Source organism: Pogona vitticeps, chromosome 14, assembly GCF_051106095.1.
Source record: "Pogona vitticeps strain Pit_001003342236 chromosome 14, PviZW2.1, whole genome shotgun sequence".
Taxonomy (NCBI): domain Eukaryota; kingdom Metazoa; phylum Chordata; class Lepidosauria; order Squamata; family Agamidae; genus Pogona; species Pogona vitticeps.
This window is the reverse complement of record NC_135796.1, coordinates 2882811-2905338: the sequence shown is the minus strand read 5'-3', so window position 1 is coordinate 2905338 and position 22528 is coordinate 2882811. Positions and strand designations below refer to the sequence as shown.

Genomic DNA, 22528 nt, shown 5'->3' with positions numbered 1-22528 from the left:
ACACCAAGACTTACCTTCCTAGCGTTCAGCTTTTGTGGATCTAGGACCCACTGTTACCTCCTATTTGCACTTTAGAGAGAAGCTGTCAATTCTGTACTGCCTACATGTAGTGGCTGTGCTGCTGCAGAAACCTTCCTTGCCTGATCCATCCGGCGAAAGTCGGCAGAAGATCTACTCTGGTGTGAAAAGTTCAGACGCCAAACATCCACAATCAAAACTGTTAACATCTTGAGAAAACTTTAATCTTCAACATCACAAAGGTTTAACTGCATTTTGCACCAATGCACCTAAACAGCAAGGGATGGTGCACCGCAAAGATGGCAACCGCAGACAGTTAAGCGCAAACTGCATTTTAAACCAAAGGGCCAAAGTCCTGGCACACAGCTACACCCACATAACTTGAAGCGACACAAGTAGTTCCACCATCAGCTGCATAGTCAGGTAGGAAATGCAGACTGCCTGGACATAACTCCCTACAGACTTCATGCTATGCCCAGTGCAACAGGATTTCACCCACCATCTTCCAAAGTCTGGCTATCCCTTTAACCTTTTGTCTAAATCTGAGATACACCTAGGACTGACATGTTTTCAAACATGGATTTAAAATAATTTCCCAATGCTGAATTATGAAGGAACATGTGGTTTTCTGTCAACAGGTTACACGGCATCAATGAGGGATGGAATTTTCCCAAGTCTTTCAGTCACCTGTCATCTCTCTGGCAGACTGATTAACTACCGGCCTGTCACTACTGCTTATTTACACCACTTCACTTACGCTGGATTAACTAACCAACAAGATTCTGGCTCGTGCATCACACGTAAACCTGGATCTCTCCCTTTCTACAGCTAGGATATTTTTATCATCAGGGTTATCACATATTTCACATGGGACATCACAAATGATTTTATTATACCAGTGAGCGTTAACAAAAGAAGATGACTGGAACGTTTCACCCATCAGACAAATGTCTTCCTATGCCTGCCAGCCAACCCTTCCAAAACCAGAAAGAACAGGTCCAAGTTAGGAAGAAAAGCTGACACAAGGCAAAATGCTGCTCTGGGGAAAAAAACAGGACCACTAATTGGGACGCTAGCAAAGACACAGTGCCGGCAGCACAATGAATATAGAGCAAGCGGCAAAAAATAAAATTACAATCCAAACACTTCACAGCAACTGGATGGGTAGTAGCTCCTCCTTTGTCCAGTCCCTGGGGACCAAGAGAGAAAAGCACATCTCCAAAGCACAGCCGCAGAAGGAATGCCATGCTCCTGCTCCTCGAGAAAGCTGGGGGATTCGAGCAGCTGGTCTTTCATCATCCTGTACAGCAGTTGCTTCGCAGAGAAATCCTACTTCTTCCTCCCACCTCTTTCTTTGAGCGCTAAGTGAATCACGGACCCACTGGTCATGTTGTAGTAAGCCAAGGAGTTGGAATCCTTAATGAAGATGCCCTGTAAAAACAAGAGAGTCTTAGTAGTACCAATCCATGGCTTAGCAAGGAAAGTGGCCCAGGTAAGATGCATAATCTCCTCTTCTTTTTCTGCCCACTCTGTTTCCCAAGACAGCTTGCTCTATTCGTAGCGACACATGGAAGGCACATCAAAGAATTGGGCGCAAGGCTAAAGAAAGCCAGAAGAACACGGACAGAACAAGGGCCTTGGGCACACAGAATGAAATAGGAAAGGGTTAAAACCACAGAGAAGCAACAGTTACAGAGTCATTCCTCCACTACACCCTAACATTTGCCTAAGAAGAAAGACAGGATTTTAAAGGTCAACATGACCAAGCACCCACCTCATACTGGAGTTTCTGCTTGCCAGCAGGCATTCCAGTGGCTTCATGGATCTTCACCTTTATCACAGAGACCTGAGAAGCAGAAAGGGAAAAAAAAACCCAACATATCAGCAGATGAGATACTATAAAAGGACTGGCACCACATGCTGGAGAAAGACAGCGCAGGACAGGAACACAGAACGAAGTGGATGCTTCAATAAAGCAGCCGGGGAGCAACGTTCAGGCAAGCTGACTTCAAAGAACTTAATCATATTACAAATAGTTGGAGAAGAGGAGGGCACCCAAGCCATCCGCAATCTGCTCTGCCCATGGGAGAGAATTCCTTTGGAGCAAACAGACCAGGCTCAGCCAGGTCAGTATTTTTTGCCAAATGGAAAGAACTTCCCACGGAGCACCATCAATGTTCTGCATCGGCTTCGCCGCGAAGTGCCTCGAGGGAGCAACTCACAGCTCGGGAACATCGCTGAGGAACGGTCCGCGTATTCGGCAACAAAACACGGCAAGACGTCTCGCCATCTTTTTCCAAATGGAAAAACACAAAGCGGCAATCAATTCAAAGCACAGGTCATGGTGGCATGGACCTACGACTGAGCTGGGACAGAAAAGTGCCGACTTCTCTAGTGTAGCCCATCTGCTTAAGATGGTGGTTGGTGGGGTCATGTTTGGGCATGAAAACGAGTCCCTGACCTCCAGAAGACATGCTGAAGAGGAAAGAAGCCTCTGTGAATGCAGAAACTGTCCCCCCATGTGTTGCTCAGGGTAACCCTGGGCTGCTTACCTGGTCAGAAAGAGGGAGCGTAAAGACCAGCACCTGCCCATTCAGCTTCCATTCGGTCTTGTCCTGCATGTTGGGGACCTGGACTTTGACAGTGACAGGGCCCTAAAAGGAGAAACACCATGAGCGACAGGCAGAGGTATCCCAGGGGAAGGGAAAAGGAGCCAATAAGAGAACAGACAGAGAGGCTAAACGCAAGAACCCTTTTGCTTCTCCCTTGCTTGACACTGGTTTTACTGGCTCTCAACATTCTGGTGCCATTTTCCTGCAAGCCGCAAACCTATCTGCTTGGATTTCAAGTGGGGAGTAGGTCACCCACGACCAAACTGGACTGGCAGGCAAAGGGGAGCCGATTATCCAGACACTGACATGGAAAGATATCCTTAATCCACAATCTACCCTGGAAGAGTCTCCTAAGGAAAAAGCAACTTGTCTGTCTACAAGTCTATTAACTGCGCACCTTGTTCCTCCTCAGGAACTCCTCTTCCGGCATGAGGCTGTCTTCAGACTTCAGTTTCTTAGAGGCAGGCTCATCATCCATGGGCGGTGGTGGGTGAACAGGAGGCATAGGCGCCGGAGCACTGACCGGAGGTACAGGAGGAGCTGGAACAAATGCTGAAGCAACAGGAAGAGTTGCTGTTAGAAGAACAGCAGCAACCGCCTTTTCATCAGGGAGCGGAATCGGTTGTACCCCAAAGCGGTGGGTGTCAAATGTAGAAACTGTCCAAACTGAACTAACCACGCTGGCGCGTCATCTCAGCTTTGGGCAACCAAGGACAAAACAACGGGGGGGGGGGGAGCCGGTTGTCACCTGGCACAGAGGCCAGAAGGGCTGCCAACTACTTGTGTTCCAAGAAGTAGGGGCTGATGCTCCCACTTCTAGTGTGTTCTCTCATGTATTATAGAAAACAGTAGTATGAACAAAATCCGTGTCGGGTAGCAGGAGGAAAAAAGAAAAGCCAGCTGACACACAGAGCAGGGAGTCTGGCTTCCGGTCTATGTTACTATCTCAGACAGCTGCTAAACTGTGAAAGCAGGATATCCTAAGGAACACCTCCACAGAAAATAGGCAAAATTTGAGTGTTGGCGGAGAAAAAAAAAAGATAATGAGAAAAGAGAGACACAGCTGCCTCCCATGATGCATCAATGCCATAAAGGCACAAGCAAATAAGGCATAATTATTCTGCAGGGACAGTTGACCTCTTGTCAACTCCTGTCTGTGATGCCATCAGGAAAGCAGGAACAGGGAATCTGGGTGCACCGTCTGATCGCAGGTCATGACATGACAGGATAGCGCTCTCTTCAAAAGGACTTACATTTGACACCCCGGCCTTTAAGGAAGGAAAGAGGCAAGAATAGGAAAAAAGAATCTGTGGTAATTCCAAGGCAAAAAGCTGCGTTACAATGAGATTAGTTGGGCGAAACGCCAAAGGAGGCTGTCATCCCACCCACCTCCCGCCCAAGCATTGCAAAAGCCAGGATTTTAATGCAACTGTGAGGCATCTGCACTTGAATGCTTCTAACTAAGGAACGCAGGCACACAAAAATTGTGCTTTCCTGCTGCAACACGAAGGTTAAATGCCATGACAAGGAATATGGTGAAACGTAAGTGAAACAGCTACTGTTGTGGGCTGGACTGACATGCGCGTCCAGGGCTACTCCCAGCTGCGGAGCCCCCACTAGGAAGAGTTGCTCCGTCTCTCAAGGCATCCTGCTTCTAAGGAAGGGTCCCTTCATGAGAGCCATCAGCCCTTGGGAGCTACTGCCCTTCATGGCTCACTGAGGAATGCAGCTGTGTGCTACACATCTGTTTCAGCCACACCTTACCTTTCTAAAGGCAAAGGAAATATGCACCCCAATCCACCCTTCCTTCCTCTCTCTTTCCTGGGTTTCCAATGCTTGGGCCGGAGACTCTTACTTAGGTCTATTTGCTCAATTTTAGAAATTCTTTGAAAGTTATTCCAGTCTGCTACAAAAGGTTTGGCTTGGAATTACTGGAGGCATTGGCATTTTTTTAGAAAGAAGAACACAGTAAGATTCCAGACGTGAGCACTTCCATGGGGCGGCCACACCTCTGAGCCACGCTGGTAGCAACTCTGAGCTACTTAACGCCTCTGAATCTCGGACAGGAGAGTCACTGATACAAATGAGGAAGTGCCCTCCACCGAGCAGCCAGACCTCTTTCTGGAGACAAGCAGGGTTTACAGATGCACTGCTCCCAGTATCTGTATCACTGAGGCAGTGCGTCTGACAAGTAAATCGAAGGGAGCTGGCCGTTGTTTTTCGCAAGGGTGACACTCCGGCTCCTCCGGTACTGCTGGCCTGAGTTTCCCCTTGCAACAGGGGCGTGTCTCCGGAGCACCAGCACGCAAGCTTAGCATGCAGCCATGACAGCTTGGAAGAGTGGCGACAATCAGGCCAAGAAATCTACAAAGTCAGAACTATTGACACACATAGATGCACACCACAGCCAGGATTCCCCTGGGACCACTCTGGACAGACAAGAGAAGTGAAGGCATGCAAATTAGAGCTTGACTGGAAGGTTAGTGATTAGCCGAGTTTACCTCTGCGGGCACAATGACACTTAAGGAGTTACCTGGACTGCTGACTGGTCCCTGTCTGTATCCTATATTGTAACAATTAAATATAATTAGTCAACGGCTCAGCTCAACTGCAACCTAGGATAAAAACATACAGCCTATTTAGACTTCATATTCAAAGGTGAAAATTTATGCGATACAGCACCAGACCCAGGCCATTTCTTTGTCGTGTGATATAGCGCTGAAAAACACCTGGCAGAGTGTGGTTTTCTGAATCCTTTCAGAAAAAAACACCCTTGATTATATATAGACTCAAATCTGTGTAACCATAACGAGCACTAAGGTACATAGAATAAAAGTCTGAAGCTCTTAAAACAAATGTTGCATGTAAGTGAAGTGTTCTAAAGAATAAATAATACAAAATCTACTCTCATTTGTGCTCCTTTAATTAAACAAGTGGAATCAACTACTATGGGAAGAATGGCAAGAAAGCAGGAAAGCCCTGTGAAAACCATCTACCTCACATTTCTACAGAGAAGGGGGCTGGGTGGAGGCAAGCCTTAGGGCTGTCGTGGCCAGACAGCAGAACGACTTTCATGCCTCTTGTCCTAGACACGGAACTTTTGGGATGAAAGGCTCGCCTGCAGAAATATTGCTGCTTACCTGATCTTCAGTCTATTTTTAAAAAATAAAAAAAATCTAAAAGAAAAAATTGGATACAGGGCATAGAAGGGGTAGAACTAAATGCTACTAGAGTATCATAACACAGCTTCTATATCCATCCAGTAGCAAATAAATACAATGCTTGAAGGCAAGAAACACTTTCCATGCTTCATTCTGCTGTAAAATTGGCTTTCCATTAGGAGCCTCGTGGTGTGGTGCTTAAACTGCACTACTGCAGTCCAGACTCTGTTCAGCTCGAGGCTGACTCAGCCTTCTATTCTTCCAAGGCTGGGAAACTGAGCACCCAGCTTGCTGGGGTGTGTGTGTGTGTGTGTAACCTGCATAATTAAACATGCCCAGAGCTTGCTTAAAATGCTATGGGGTGGTACAGAAGCCACACACTCATAGCTTTTCCTATACAGGTACTGCATAAACTAGCATTACAAAAATGTGACTTCTCATGATTTTTAGTACTGTAGCTGGGACGGCATCCTAAGGTTTTGCCGAAGAAAACACATAAGCGGAGGCAAATTCTGAAGGATCAGTGGCAACTCTGACAGGCTGTTGTATTTCCTGAAACTACAACTTAGGTAAAAAGAAGCAATCTTCGACACCGACCTGTCGGCACGATCATGGGAGGCGGGCGTGGCGCCATCATGGGCGGAGCCGAAGGGGGCATCGGCACAACATTGATCCTCGGAGCGTGTATGATCGGTGGCATCGGCGTCGCAATGACGGAGCCCGGTGGCAAGCGGACCACGGACGTCATCGGGTTTGGGGGACGAGGCATCACAGGGACAGCGCTGACCACTGTGGTACGAACAGGAGGCGGCATCTAGGAAGAAAACGGTTTGTACTCTCTTAAACATTGGGTTCCAGGGACAGAAATGAGGTTTTCCAGGTAGCAAAGAAGCTCCGCAAGGAAGGAGCAGGACTTACCGAAGGGGGACGGGGCACAGAGGCGATCGGTGGGGCGCTCGTTGGAATGTTTGGAGCGGAGGACGGTGGTGGTGGTGGCTGGGGCATCTCGTTGGGCTTGCTCGGACCGATCTTCTCCTTGCTGTCGTCCTCCGGCACCAGCCCTTTGGCCTTATGGATCGCCTCAATCTGCTCCTGCAGAGTGATGTTGGCCTGAGCGGCTTGCTGGGTTCGGGCCATGCTGCCGGAATGACCGTCCCAAGTCACCTAGCGACACACAAAAAAAGGGCTTTCAAGCCTCTCATTTTATTTGGGGAAATACAATACGGCAAGACTGCCGCATCCACGGGGAACGGGTTCCAACCCCTCCCACGGATACAAAAAAATGCAGAGATATAAAATATTATACACTGCAGGATCTAGTGGCCAATTCCAGTAAATACATGCTGAAAATACATAAAATTGTATAATGTATACATATGTATAAATCGATGGGGTGGGTGTTATTAGTATTTTAAGGCAGCAGAAAAGTGAATCAGTGGGCACTGATCCCACAGATGGGGGTGGGCCCTACTGTATTAGAATAGTCAGCTCAGTTCTGGTTGCACCTTCTCTTCTGGCTTCTGAATCTCCTCTTCTCCAATCTTCTTGCCAATGGCTGTTTCTTCCACACCAAAAATATCGGTACGGCGCTCAGCCAGCTGTTTCAAGCTGCTTTCAATATCCAAACCTAAACGGAAAACATAGGTTTACTGTATTTTATCCTGGCACGAGCCAGGAGGTGAGGCTGAGGAGCCTAACGCCGAGGGAGGCCCAGAAGGAAAGGACACGAAACCGGGCCTTCTCAGCGGTGGCTCCTCACCTCTGGAATAACCTTCCTCTGGTTATTTGTGCGGCCCCTACGCTGGGCACTTTTAAGAGTCAACTAAAAACATGGCTGTATGTTCAGGCCTTCCCTCCTGTCAATATTTAATTCTTTCTTTATTTTTTCTTTCATTTATTATTTGTTTTATTATTGTATGTGTTATGGACTGTTTGTAAAATTCTTATATTTTTGTATACACCTTATTGGAAGCCGCCCAGAGTGGTCGACCAGACCAGATGGGGAGCATATAAATCAAATCAAATCAAATCAAATCAAATCAAATCAATCAATCAATCAATCAATCAATCAATCAATCAATCAATGCTGTGTTCCACCCGCAGTTGCCAATCCCTCTGCTGGCATTGTTCTCAAAAACAACAGCAATGGGAGGTACAAGCAGTCTCCCTCAATTATACTAAAAGGAGCATGAAGAGACAGCGTGTTGATGTCGCCACGCCAAGCCTCTCTGGACTGACCTGGGGCGTAAACCTCGTCGTCGGTTTGCTTCTCCCGGAGAGAGCGATCCCTCTGTTCCAACCAGCGAGGGTCCAGAAGCCCAATGCGCATGTGCTCCTGCATTTTGCTGGCGGGAATTTTCTCCCCCGTGATGGGAGAGACGAGATACTCGTCCGGGGCAGGAGTTGGCGGCAAAGGCTTGGAAGCTAGAGGGAGAGAAAGCCACACCATTAGAAATGCATGGGATGGTGGGGATCCGGACTGTAAGCACGCCCGAGCAGAAAAATCCCACCATACTGGAAGCAAAACTTACCCTTAGGATCATAATCTTTCCTCACAATGACCTGGTCCGGAGTAGGAGGAAGAGGGGGTGGCATCGGAGCTTCTGGAGGAGGGGGTGCCTTCTGATTCTCATCTTCTTCATCAGACCCCTTTAAATTTAAAAGTCATGAAGCGGTGGGGTCCAGTGCAGGACTGAGACACTCCTCGCTTGAGCCACCAGCAAGAGCATGGAGCCAGTGCTGCAGTTAAAAGGTGGGCCAAGGGCCTGACTTCCCCCACCCCACAGAACCGTCCTTTCCTTCCAAAACACTGCGCCTCCAAGCATCCGTCCCTCTTTGTAATGCTCCTCCTCGTGCGGCATTGCATAACTGCTACTCACACGGGACCTCGACGGATAAGCCATCAGCAAATATTGGGGCAAGATCTCCGCTTCCCTGTCGCTTTATAATTGCTGCTGGGACAGACCTCTTCCAAACCTAATTGCAAACCTAATCTGCATCTATACAGATGCTGGCGAGCACAAAGGATGGCCTAATGAGGAGCCTTTGCTTAAATCAAGAAAAGAGGACCATGGGGTCCCATTAAAGGAAAGGTCAATCCACCCAGCCCCAAATTTCCATAAGGGTAGAGATGCCAGGGAAAAAAATGTCAGCCATGGGCCTTTTCTTTCACAGAAGGCTGGTTTTTGTCTGGGGCACCTTTCCCGAATAGGACCAGATTAGCAACGCAGGATGGAGGCAAACCTGGGACGGGTTTGTTCTTTTGATGGGACTGATTCATTCTGTTTGGTAGAGATTAAACCTAGCTAAGGACTACTCCTTGGCTTTTACTGGTAGCTTTGGCCGCTGTTTCCTCAGGCTCAGTTTGACGAAAGGCCAGTCGCAGAAATACTGGCACATGTCAAAGGAATACTGCGATGCGAGGTGGGCGACTGGGGAATCTTGAAGGGACTTGGGACCCTCCAGAGTGGTTTAAGAGCCTTCCAATTCCCTTTGCATTTGTGGCTCAAGAGGTTTTGACATGCCTCTGGATATCTCCCTCATATCAGTTCACTCCACACTGCCCTGCAAACTCAAAACACTTCCGTCTTTAAAAGAAGCTCAGCACAGCACAAAGATTTAGAATGCTGGTGACACACGGAGAATTCAGGAATGAATTCTCAGCCGTATGGCTGGGCCCTGGGGTGACCAGAACCTCCGCCGTCCTCTCAGCGGCTCTAGGTCTGACTTACTTCATCCATGTCCTGCACTTGGGTGTCCTGGTCCAGCTGGGAGGGCGTCTCTTCTGTCTTCTCCGTCTTCTCGTCTTCCTCGTCTGACTCCACTTCCATCTCCACTTCCTCGCTTTCGCCAAACTTCTCATAACGCTCTTGGATCAGAATTCGGGCACCCAGCTCCTCAGGAGTGGTCGGCGGAGGAAAGTTCCCTGAAGGGAGAGAAGGGGAAAGATAAGGCCCTCCCACCCTTCTTCATCATTTAACTGCCCTTTTGACGTTTGAGCTGCTAGGTCATTTTGCTCTGTTAAGACGCCAGCCTGGCAGGCACCAAATTAAACCGGACAGAGACTACCGTCTTCTTACCCTACAGCTGAAGAAGCTCATCTCCTAGCACACTTCCAGATCTAGTCCCTTCCGGTTTTGAAATAAAACTTCTACAGGACTAAAGGAGTAGCACTGGGTGGGAGGGTGAGCAGACGGATATGTCAAAAATATAAAACATACCCCAGACGTTTAAAAACATTTGTTTGTGGGAAGCAAGACTCCTGGAGATCCTCTGGGCACCGATGTGGCCTTTGAAAGTTGACCACCCCAAGGACTACTGGTACTGAAGAAGCAGAGCTGCCCCGGACAATCATAATCAGGACCAAAAGTCATATGACAGCCTGCCTCCCGAAAGCTAGTTGGGGCTGACGACCACAGGACAAGGAGCTTCCCGAGGGCTAGACCAGAAAGCAGACAGAAGGTGGGGAAAAGCAAGCTTGTGGTCATAGCCTTTCAAGGAGTCTGAGTTAAGGTTTCCTCCTCCCCGGATGCTGCATTCACCCAAGCTTTGAGCGCCATGGTCGACTTAAAGAACTGAACCAACCTGGCTCCGAGGGCTGGAAGTCCACGGTTTCGACCACCACAAAATCATGCCAGTCGATCTGGGCATAAGCGACCCGCTCTCGTTCCTTTTCCTCTTCTTCTTTCTTCCGCTCTCGCTCCTGAAACTTGGCCCACTCCACTCTGTAGCAAACCTGTGCAAAGGTACCAAGGAAAAGGGGAGGTGGACACCTTAGCCTCTTATGAGAGTGTACAAAAGGCAACCGCCACTCCTGGTGCTCCACTGGCACGGAATTAGAAAACCAACAGAGTTTGCAGACGCCTCATGGGAATAAACAGGGAAAATCCCCTTCAACTCTACCATCCGATTCCCATTTTGGACCACCTCAAACCTCAATATGGAAGAGTAAGGACAAACTATGCCCTTCCACCATCACTTAGGCCACAACCACAGATTCTGGATGGCCACCAGGGTCCAAATTTGTGAATCGCTACATCCCTGGGGTTGGTAATTAAAAGTCTCTAAAAAATTAAAAAGAGTAATTTGTGGAAATGTCTTAGGAAGCAACGTGTTCTTGCCCTGAGCAAAGGGTCGGATTCGACGGCCTTTCAGGGCACTTCCACCTCTGTGATTCTATGATCATAGGTCACAAAATGGAGTAACACGCCAATATGAGAAAAGAAACACCAGGTCAATTTTGACATTGCAGTAATTGCCTTCATTAAAAATTACACAATTAGGCTAGAATCACATTTACTTGAAAGTAAAACCTTCCAAACTCATTACATAGGGCTTACTTTTTAATACAGGGATATGGGACCTTTTACACTACATGTGCTGTAACGTTGTGTACTTTTTTGCTAGATCTTTAAACCCGTGCTTGATTCCCTGTGCATTACATACATTCTTACACACATGAAACGAAATGAGCTCAGAAGCTTACTGAAAATTGTTGGAATTAAAAACCTATATTAGTTACCTGGTCCAAGACTTCTTTAGGATTCTCTGCCTCCTTCTTTAGTTTTATAATTAGTCCTTTTGGTGGAATCAAGATCTGAAAAACACATTTTTTCCCAAGAGATTTTAAAGAAATCAAATCTGCTTTTTTTTTTTTTTCATTCTGTGAAGACGGCAGTATCTAGGCACAACACGCATGTAAAACAAATTCTGCACCAGAATAGCTCATGACTTGTCGACAGGAGGTGGAAACAAGCATGCAGGGGTCTGGAAAACAAAACCACTGGGGGTCTTGCTCAGTGAGCTTCAGATAGCAATAGGTAATGCACACACACACTTTCAGAAGTTTCTTCCCAGCGGTAACAACTTGAAACATCTTTGTTGTTGTGTTTAAATGAAAGCTAAACTTTTTTAAAAATACCAGACATCACATGCCTTTTCTGCATTTTCAAAATATACATTTTGCTTTGGCTTAAAGTAGACCATTCTAAAAACAGCGCCAGCCTATAGGTACAAGAGAAATGTGTGACTGCTTGTTTTAAAGGAAAAGGGGTACAGGTATGAGGAAAGCCCCTGGTGGAAAACCGCTCTGAAACCTGTTTGCAGAAGCTGGGACTTCTCACCTTGGTGTATTGTTCAACCAGTTTGGTGAAATAGTTGAAAAGACTATGTTGGGGCCGCAGGAAATCAAACTGGTAGTTCCTTTGTTCTTTCTGCATCAGCTGGGTGAGGAATTGCCTGCCGTTCCGAGCAACAAACTGGGCCGTGAGTTTGACCACATCCAAGTCAAAGGCAGAGATCGAGGGAGGATCCGCAATGAACTCAAACTCGGGAGGCGGCTCCTTCGGCACAACTGACTCCTGAATCACCTGGGCCTGTACCTACAGAAGGAGCAGACAATCACGCGGGCTGTTTTCATGCATTAATATATTTGCTAAAATTTAACAGATGTGGTTCTAAGTCAAGAGTTACAATGAGGAGGAATCTCCTTAATAGGAACAAAGAAATGTGCCATGTTGGTGACAGGTTGCAGAACCCCTGCTGCTTGCTACATTCTGACGCAAGAGTAGGAATTTTCCAGCCTGCATGTCCAACTTTGAGAACCCCTACACCAAAAAGAGGGAGAGGTTCAGCCAAAAGATGGCCAGTCAAATTCCCCAAGACTCCAAGTGGCCATTTAAAAGATCTATAGGCTCATCATCTAGCTGGCTCTGAGCCTGAAAAAGATATCTTAGGGGGCAGCTTTAGAGGTCCACAGGTTGGAAGACATAATAGAATCCTAGAATCATGGGGTTGGAAGAGGCCAAGAAGGTCATCAAGTCCAACCCCTTGCTCAGTGGAGCACTCCAAATCCAAGCAGATCTCATAGACCATTTTCCAATTTCCTCTTGACTGCCTCCAGGGTTGGAGCGCTCACCATCTCCTGAAGTTGTGGGTCCCATTCTTGTACTGCTCTAACAGTTAAGAATTTTTTCCTGATATTCAGCCTAGATCTGGCTGCCTGTTGCTTGAGCTCATTATTATGGGTCCTGCACTCTGAAATGATTAAGAACATAATTCGTAGCAATGTCACCAGAGTGAGGGCAAGAGGCCTAAAAAGATGTGTGTGTGTGTGAGAGAGAAGAACCACCGCAAGGACATGGACTTCATGTGACACCAAAAAGAATGGAGAGACTCAATTGTGAAGACAAAGCCAAGAGAGGCTCCCTCTTTACCTTTTGGGGAAGCTGCTGCTGGGCGCTCTGCTGAGCCTGCATGACCTTCGGGATGGCTGCCGAGGGCTCCTGGGCTTTCCCCTCCTTGAACTCATTAACTTTGTGCCGATAGTAGGCATGGTAAGGGTCGTTGGGGTTCAAGAAGTTGAACTTGGGGTTATTAATCTCATTCTGACGGATACGGGCTTCAAACTCGGGGCCATTTCTGGAAAGTTGTATGACAGAGATTAAACGGTGTCCAATGACCAACCACAAAGTAAGTATTAAGGTGAATGAATGAAAGGCGAAGTTGTCATAAAACACAGCTGGATGACATTGACTGCATAATGAAGAACAAAAGGTAGATTGTTGCACTGGGTCACTCAAGGTCAACTAAACAGAAGATAAGGGCCTCCCTGCTTTGAAAACACTGGGGATTGGTCTGGCTGTAGAAGAACCCTCATGCTATCCAAACACCAGGAGGAACAAGAATAAAAGGTACAATACGACCCCCGTATCCACAAGGAATCGGTTCCAAGCCTCCCCCCACACACATGTGCTGAAAAACATGGATTATAAGGAGTGGGATTTTAATAATAAAAGCTACACACAGCATGGTCTCTGGCTCCCTCTAGTGGCCAGTTTTTTCATATTTTAAATTTAGAAATACTGTACTATATATTTCCAGAATTTTCCTTTTAATGTTTTTTTTTTATTTTCAGGCAGCGGATAAGTGAATCCACGGATACTGATCCCACAGATAAAAGGCCCCAGTGTACTTCATCACCATACAATTTATTTATTTGCAACATGGCAACTACCATATTTTTCGCTCCATAAGACGCACCATTCCATAAGACACACCAATTTTTTAGGAGAAGAAAACAGGAAAATATAATCTGTTATCTTCGCTCCATAAGATGCACAGACTTCCCACCCCCCTGTTTCGTGGGGAAAAAGTGCGTCTTATGGTGTGAAAAATACGGTAACTTTGTTACTTTTGCTCTTGGACGACCCCTCAGGCTGTCAAAACCTTTCCTTGTGTTTATCCCAGCAAGGAGATGACAGATATTCCAGGCACCCAGTCTAGAGCGTCTCCTTACCTGGCTACAAAGCTGGCAGTCTTGTCCACAATATTCCTAACTTCTGGAGGAGGATAAATAATTCCCACGACAGGCTTGGCAGGGGTGGCTTCTTCTTTTGGTTCATCTTCCGGCTGCAATTAAGAGTTAAAACAGGACGCTTTGAAAAGGTACACAGAACATTTTCAGAACCGGTTTACAGGGAAAGTAAGTAAGAGGACTGCTCCGAAGCAGAGCCTCTCCTGTGGGAATGTTCTTTTCTGTAGCAAGAAAAAGGCAACTGAGGCACCGGAGCATCCAAACATCAATAACCATCCTTCAAATCTTTCTGCCACAAACCCATTTAATGGCCTTACACAAACACCTCACACCTCCAGCTTCAATCCTCATGTTCTTTATTTCAGTGCAAAATATGTGATGCATTTCAGCTTTCTTCAAGCGCTATATACCATTAAAATAATTACAACTACAAAATCATAACATTGGGGGCCACATTGTATAAAGTCATGAACACATGACTATAATGATTATAATTCCACAATGCATCCATAAATTGGATGCTACCATCCAAATATGTGTTGCCATATTTTATGATATCATATTTTATTAATTATATGTATTGTGTTTCATCTTGTCCTTCACTTTATTTAGGATATTTTAAATTGCACTTTAACTCTGATGTTGTACTATTTTGTTATTTTATGGTTTTGTTACTGCTGTAAACCACCCAGAGTGGCCCTCGCTGCCAGATGGGCGGCATATAAATCAAATAAATAAATAAATAAATTTTTAAACCTTTATTATTCTGATAATTAGTAATATTCTTGTCTAACGCATTGCATCAATATGTCAAAATTAGGAAGTTGGACATTAAAAATATATATTTCATTTACTCTGTTGCCCCTGAAGAAGGCTGCTTGGCCAAAACATGTTGGGCATTTTACACAGAAATGAAAAACACTATACTTATGAATTATACTGGGACTGACTTTCCCTCTTTTTGACCTAAGATTTCAGTGGATGGGCCAGTTCCTTTGGTTACTTAATGGCCCTCTCTGCTGCCAATCTCAGTGCTTGAAATTTCTGTATACTTACAGTATTGATCTTTGCCTTAATATTGACTTTTAATGATGTACGCTGCCTTTTTATACTCACTTTTAGCTTTAAATATTGTCTTTTAACGATGTGAGGTGGGATAAAAATATTATAAATAAATAAGTAAATTTGTTCTTAGATTGTCTTTTCATATTCATTGTTTCCAACTTTAAATACTGCATTTCATTGCTGTAAGCCGCCCTGGGTCCTTTCCACAGAGAAAGGAGGGGAGTGGGAAATATAATAACATAAATAAACACTCCTTTCCACTGCATTGCACCCAGCAGAGCATTCCAGACTACGATTCCCAGCATACACCGCTCGGCTCGCAAAGCATCCTGGGAGAACCTCTCCCTTCAGAGGCCTGTGTAAAGAGGGGGGGGAGGAAGGGAACGGGGAGGGCGAGGAAAGGAAGGAACGGTTTTCCGAAGGAACAGACGGAGACAGTACCTGCTTCGCTTCAGGCGGCGCTACCTGAGCGGGCGCCATCGCCTGCACCGGCCCCGTCGGCATGGCGACGCTTCTCCCCGGAGCGCAAGACCCGCCGCACTCGCCGAAATCCCCAACGCGGCGACAAAATGGCGGCGTCGGACGGGATGCGCGCGCATTCCGAGTCGCCCGCCAATAGGAGGAGCTTCCGAGGGAGGAGGAAAATGAGCCCTCTGTACGCAGGCGCATTTCTCCTCCTAGGAACGCGACTCCGCACCATAGAGAGGTGAGGCTAGAGCTTTTTCCTTTTTCCTCTGAAGGAAACGGCCGCCCCCCCCCGTTTGCCGTCACTTCCGGTTTCCATCCTTAATTGCTCTGCACGTTGGCGATGCACAAAGGAAAAAGTCAGGATATTGCAGCATTTTAAAGACTTAACCCATGTAGGCCAATGTCAGCTTTCAAGACTCCACTTGCTAAGCGAAAGTTCACATGGAAAAAAAGCTTTAATGCAATAAATATTTTGTTTTCTTGTTTCTCTCTTTTTAAATTTGGCCCAGATGAAGAAACAGACGAAGGCGGCTGCTTCTTTGGAAGCCTTCCCCACCCCCGAGAAAAAAATAATCAGATTTTCCACTCATGCGATCCATTTCACGGGTTTCCCCCCAGAAATGTGTGTGTGTGTGTGTGTTCTTACACCCTGGCAAACCTGTGCAGAAATGCAAACCTCCAGTTCTCAAATGATGATGAAGCAGTGCAAGGTCAAAAGCATAGGTTTCCAAAGTGGTCTATATGGATCCCCAAGGGTCAATTTTGACTTGCAGGAGGTCCATGTCAGAGAGAGAGAAAAAAATTGAGGGTGCACGAGATGTAAAGGTGAGCAGATCCCATTAGGCAGATCATAATAAATATTTAGGCGATCCGTAATTACACCAAACACAGCTTCTGTGTACATAATATTTCATAATATTATTTAATTAGGTACTACTGATTTTTTTTCATTCCAAATACAAATATTTACAGTAGTTGCATTTTGTGTTTTTTCAATGAAGGTATGAATAAAAATTGTATGTTTTTTTTTTCTACACTTGAGCACTCTTTCAAAGAACCCTTAAAACACGTTTGAAGTCAATAGATTTAGGAAAATGCGATATTAGGTAGGCAGGGGGTCTACGTATCCAACTCTTCGTGACCCCATGGACCAGAGCACGCCAGGCCCTCCTGTCTTCCATTGCCTCCCAGAGTTTGGTACCAAATTCACATTGGTCTCAAGGTGCTCCAGACGTGGCTCCTGCTTTGCCAAATAGGCGTTGAAGATACACCATGCCCATAGGACAGGTGAGGACAGCTGGCTATTCAGCTGACCCAAAGTGACCTCTAGCTGGCCAGAGGACCCAGAGCAGATTCATTGACAGATTCACAATCCTGGCTGTCTCTATTTGAGAAGAGTCTCCCATGGAACTGCACGCAGCTTTCTCCCACTGAAGGTGTGTGGAGTTCAATATACAATTGTCTTCGAAGTGACACAAGACTCTGGCCATCCTCATCAGAGCGCCTTTCCTTCATTTGCTGAAGCTGACTTGAAGTCATCAATCAATCAATCAATCAATCAATCAATCAATCAATCAATCAATCAATCAATCAATCAATCAATCAAACCCCGCCTTTCTCCTGAAAAGGATCCAAGGCGGGTCTCCTCCTTTCCCTCCCCCCTCAAGCCTTTTTGACAACCCCCTTGCACAGGGGTAGCATTTTGTGGGGGTGCTTTTAATAAACCTAAGACAGCTCTCGCCATTTGCGCCTCCTCTTTGGTGCGAGCGGGTCGAACGAGAACCGGAAGAGTCAAGTCCAAAAGGCCAAGCTTACTTCTTCTTCCCTCTTTCTCCCCTGAGGGGGCGGGGCTTAGGGGGGGGCGTTCCAAAGGGGCGGTGCCATGGCGGGCGTGCCGGGGAAAGGTGTCGGGGGTTGCCATGGCAGCGGTCAAGGCCTAGAAAGCGAGGGCGAGCCTGGTGGCAGTAGTGGAGATTCATTCGACAGGTGGGTCGGTTCCCCCCCCACCGATTTTCAGGGGGCTTTTTTTCTGGGACCCTGAGATTTCTCCCCCCCCCCCTTTTGCCCCGCAGGCGAGCCTGGAACGGCCCCTTTACGCCCTATATCCTCATCTCTAGGTTAAGGGAGATCCTCTTTTCGAGCACTTCCGGCAGAGCGCCTCTGAGCACGTGCAGAGTGCTTTCCCTCCCGCTCCCCTGACACGCAGGCAGGAGTTGCAATTCTCATAAGCCAGCACTGCTCATGCAACAAATACACAGTTCGTGCAATGAATGTTGCAAGCTGGTCTTTACATTGCAATGCCCCCCCCAGGCAGCATTTCTCACGTGCACCCCCCAGTCCTGGTTGCAACAGAGGTGCAAGCATCCTGGCAAAGTCATGCACAGGATCAGGGCAGTGGTATGGCCGTTACGGTGCAGCCACTGCTCATTCTTAGTACCTCCAACAGCACAGCATGTGTTCAGAAGTCATCTCTGAAAAATGCAATTCTAAACCCACCTGCAAAGGAGAAGATAACTCTGTACATCTTGAGATCACGATACGTATTAATCAATTTTGTTCATATTATAATCTTAGAACTGCGGGAACTGGAAGGGACCCCATGGGATCATCCAGTCCAGCCTCTGTCATGGAGGCACCGTGGGGAATTCGAACTCCCAACCTCTGGGCTCTGCAGCCGGAGACCTCAACCCCTGGGCTATCCAGCACTTCTCGTTTTTGTGTTTAGAAATATAATGAGAAATGGTTTTCACCCACTTTTGTTTCTTGGTAGAAATAAAAGAAGACTCCTGTAGGACAATCTGTAAGGAACAAGGGGGTTCGTGGCCGGGAAAGTTGTCCTTCCCTGAACTGTTGGCATGATCCACTTCACAAGCTGCCCCAGCAATGGGCTTTAAATCTCACCGTCTCTAGGACCTGGGCATTCTTGGGATTGTTTATCCCACTGTGTCCAAACCCAGTGCCCCCAATGTGCCCCCCAGTACAATAATGCCCATCACGCCAGCCAGCCTGGTTGGGGTTGACAGGCGAGGCTGTCTGACACATCTGTAGAGTGCAAAATAGCAGGAAATTGGGGGCTCATCTGTATTCAATGGATGGGAATTTTTAAAGAAGAGATCCAAGCTGGGGTTCCCCTGTTTTTGCCAAACTTCTGAACGGAAGTAGAGTGAGGGGTGCGACGGCTACTGATGTCTTTCCCCATCAGTTGCTTTCCCTCTTCCAATTTACATCTGTGTTTTCTATTCTGTTGCCTTGACCAGCTTAATGCAGGCTAGCGGTCACGCACGTGTCTTTCTCTGCCCAGGAACATCTCTCGTTAAGACCAAGGCGTGTTGTCACGTAAGGGCGGCAACATGGTGACGATGCTGGTGAATCAAAACTGCATGGAAAGTTTGCGGAAGGACATCACCGATCTTCAAGGGACAGTCATCAGCGTGTTCTCCTGCATCGGGGCTGTGCACTACCCCTCCTGGAAGTTTCCTGATAAGGTATCTTGTGATCTGGACTTGGTAGCTTTGCTGGAGCGCTATGACTTCTCGGAGAATGATCCCGAATTCACCCAGCATTCCCATGTGGTTCTTCTGGAACTTGTGATTGACAGGTGAGAGCATATTCCGTGGCTGCACCAAAATCCTGTTCTGAGCATCCCCAGCCTCATTGCAGCCCTTCCTAAAAGTTCTTTGCATGCTTGTTTGGAGAGTCCAATAAATGCAGTGGGACGTACTGACGCGTGGATCTGATTGCAAGTGGAGAGACGATACGTGCAGTATGCTTTGCCCAGGTCCCCCTGGCCAAAGAAAGAGGGATCCTTTTGCAATCCATTGAAAAATGCCTGCTTCATTTGAAACTAATGATTATGAATTGTGCTTTGTTTGTTAAACTGTTATTTTGCCATTCTTAGGAAATCAAATGTACATGTGTTGGGTTACTGTAACATTTTCACTGTTAATGAGTTTCCAAATAAATTATTGGTTAGTTTTTATGTCCTAGAATCATAGAGTACTGTAATGGAGTCGGGAGGGGCCTATAAAGCCATCGAGTCCAACCCCCTGCTCAATGCAAGAGTCCAAATCAAAACAGATCCAACAGATGGTTGTCTGATATTCTCTCATTCAAGAATTGGTTCCATTATTGTTCTGCTGTAACAGTTAGGAAGTTTTTCTTGATATTCAATTGAAATCTGGCTTCCTGTAACTTGAGCCCATTATTATGTGTTTTGCACTCTGGGATAATTGAGAACAGATCCAGATTTATTATTGTATTAATTTTGGTACGTCATTGTAAACTATTTGGACTTACTTTTATATGGAGAATTAGGGTAAAGATGTTGACTTCACATGAAAACTAGATTTCCTTTCTGTCCTACAAAGGTTGCTATTGCTGCTTCAGAGCTTCATGGGATACACAGACAGCTTAATCGGTGAACACACCCGGCCTCCCTCCAGGACAACAAGACCTTGCATGTCTATTGGGCTGGCAGTAAAAAAGTACTGGATTAGCATGCTGAAACTGGGCACCCTCTATCAGCAGCTGGCAGCAGAGGTAGGCGCCTTAAGGAGCTTGGTGTCTGCTGCACGCCCACCAAGTGAGTTCTTATCAAAATAGGTGCAACTTTCCATCTTGCCATTTTCTTTTCTGGGGCTCCAGGGGTTGCAGGCAGAGATAAAAGATCCGGGGTATCCCAAATCTGAGGGATATAAACCACAAGAGAGGTTTAAGAAGTATGTTGTTCCCATCCATCCATTTTCATTCATTCGTCCGGAGGCTGCTAAATGCTTTCGTATAGATTTCCGTAACCTGACCATGACAGTTCTGTCTAACAGTGGCCTTAAAAACAGGCAGTTTAGATAGGTTGTCCAGAGAGTCCCACTGTACAAGGACGTTGTCAGGAACACCTTTGGAAATAGTTTGAACTTATGAGGGCACCCTAAGCCATACCAGAGCTGAACGGTGGAGGATTTCCTGGCTCATTTTTCCAGAAGTCATTTTTTTCCCCATTGAAGATAAACTTAGGGATGCAGCTGGCATACCAGATGGGTCTAAGAAGTTGTTTTTGCTTATTTTACATGAAAATGACACATTCTTAGGAATCTGATGTAGAGAGCAAGATTGTTGCGTAGACATAACCACGCAAAAGGGTTTCATACACAGAATCAGTAGTGCCTCGTGGCACATAGGACTGGAAGAGTGTGGCAGAAAACTAGAGTCAACATTGGGCAGTACCGGCTGCTGCTGCTGCTGCTGCTGCTGCTGCTGCTTCTTCTTCTTCTTCTTCTTCTTCTTCTTCTTCTTCTTCTATTATTATTATTATTATTATTATTATTATTATTATTATTATTATTATTATTATTATTATTATTATTATTATTATTATTATTCATTGCAGCAGCATGGCAATCCAACCTCATAATATTTGACATCTAACTGAAGTGAAGAAAAATCTCTTATGTTGACTCGGTGGGGTTCTTCTGCCTCATTTTTATAAACATCTGATCTCTGTGAAGGCCTTGTTTCTTCATGCAGGGGGGAACTGTGGCCTCTACTGGCCTTTTTTGCTATCGGGTGGAGAGGTGGGGGGAGGCAGTGTCTCCTTGCCCAAAGAGACCCGCCTCTCTAATGCACAGGGGGTTGTTTGAAGAGGGGCGTTAACCCCTTTTTTCTTTCCTGCTTAGAAGAATTGCAGCAGAGAAGGTTCCTCCAGCCCGAAAGCTTTCTCACAGCCCACGGAAGCTGAGAACATGCGCACAGAAAGCAGCTCCTCATCGCACTCGGAGTCGGAGGTCACTTTACCAAGCTTCCAGTCTTCCCCGTTAACATCATCTGCCAGGAGCAGGCAGATGGACAGTCACCTCGCCGCTCCCTCTGGGGCACAGTCAGCACATGGTCCTGCCACATCTGTGCAGAGTATCCAAACTCAGACCACGGAGTGGTCCGCGGAGCCTTGCGATGTGTGCGAGAGAGCCCAGGCCAGCCTCCGCGAAGTGGGCAGGGGCATCATTAACATCTGCAACAGCCAGAACCTTCCTTCCTCTCTGAGCAGATTCCTGGAGCTGGCAGGGGAGGCCCCGGACACCAAGCCCCTCAGGGCCATGGACGTGAGCTACTGGGCCACCGAGCAAAGCAAAGACCTCTCCAGGATTAACAAGCATCTCCGAACGCTGGTGGAACTCATCAATCCCTTGAAGGGGGCGCTGGAGGAGTCTGAGAAGCAGAGAGAGGAGCTGAGGAACCAGCTGGAGACCTTGGAGGGCCGCCTTCAGAAGGAGAAAGAAGCCCAGGAGCAGGAAAGGAAAGAGGCAGAGCGGCTGTTCGAAAGAAAGCACGCCGAGAGCCTGGAGCAGGCGGCCTCGCTGGAGAAAGAGAAAAAGGAGCTTCAAAACAGTGAATATCTTTCCCTTAACCAGACTTTTCCAAAGGGTTCATCAACATTTAGAAATCTGGTTTTAACCACAATTCCCAAACACTGTCTGGCGAGAAGGGTTATGGGAGTTGTGGTTCCCCAAGCCAAGCCTTGCTCTGGCCCAGGGCAGAAGAGATGGGCCTGCATTTTCTAGTGCGGCTTGGAGTACAGAGGGGCTGCCTTCGTAGGTAGTAGAGGCCAGCTCACCTTGTCCACCCTCAGTTGGGGCTGTCAAGGACTCCACGGAGGTGGGTTTGGGGTGCCTTGGCTCCAGCCCGTGGCCTTCAGGTACACTGCCCCCCAAAATACTGCACTGGGTCCTCATGATTCCCGGAATTCCATCTTCTGAATTAGCTCGGAGGGGCTTCCTTGGTCTGCCCCCCCTTTTTTTTTTTGCTTTTGGCCAAGAGGGTGTGGATGTTGCTGGCCTACCGCTCCCTTCGTCCTTTTATCAGTGGCTGGGCGGGATGAGGAGCCCAGAGACACCCTGAGG

General features: G+C 46.9%; 2 protein-coding genes across 4 annotated transcripts; one reads left to right on the top strand and one right to left on the bottom strand.

Annotated features, from left to right (window-relative positions):
- Nucleotides 1-220: 220 nt before the first annotated feature.
- Nucleotides 221-15770, bottom strand: SF3A1 (splicing factor 3a subunit 1). Its single transcript, XM_020800807.3, has 17 exons — nt 15612-15770; nt 14088-14200; nt 13006-13210; nt 11914-12171; nt 11313-11387; nt 10376-10526; nt 9523-9716; nt 8323-8440; nt 8030-8215; nt 7297-7418; nt 6710-6955; nt 6389-6605; nt 5164-5193; nt 3028-3182; nt 2571-2672; nt 1793-1864; nt 221-1449 (listed from the first exon to the last, which is right to left on the bottom strand). The coding sequence occupies exons 1-17, from the start codon at nt 15672-15674 to the stop codon at nt 1348-1350; spliced, it is 2409 nt and encodes an 802-aa protein (XP_020656466.3). The 5' UTR covers nt 15675-15770; the 3' UTR covers nt 221-1347.
- A 1738-nt stretch (nt 15771-17508) lies between these two features.
- Nucleotides 17509-22527, top strand: LOC110082903 (coiled-coil domain-containing protein 157-like). 3 transcript variants are annotated; one of them, XM_078381576.1, is made up of 4 exons: nt 17509-17624; nt 18940-19236; nt 20006-20177; nt 21308-22527. In XM_078381576.1, the coding sequence occupies exons 2-4, from the start codon at nt 18989-18991 to the stop codon at nt 22187-22189; spliced, it is 1302 nt and encodes a 433-aa protein (XP_078237702.1). In that variant the 5' UTR covers nt 17509-17624; nt 18940-18988; the 3' UTR covers nt 22190-22527. The 3 variants fall into 3 exon arrangements, with proteins under 3 accessions (XP_078237702.1, XP_078237703.1, XP_020656503.2); XM_078381577.1 differs by having other exon boundaries at nt 20006-20220; nt 21308-21509; XM_020800844.3 differs by lacking the exons at nt 20006-20177; nt 21308-22527 and having other exon boundaries at nt 18940-19617.
- Nucleotide 22528: the final 1 nt, after the last annotated feature.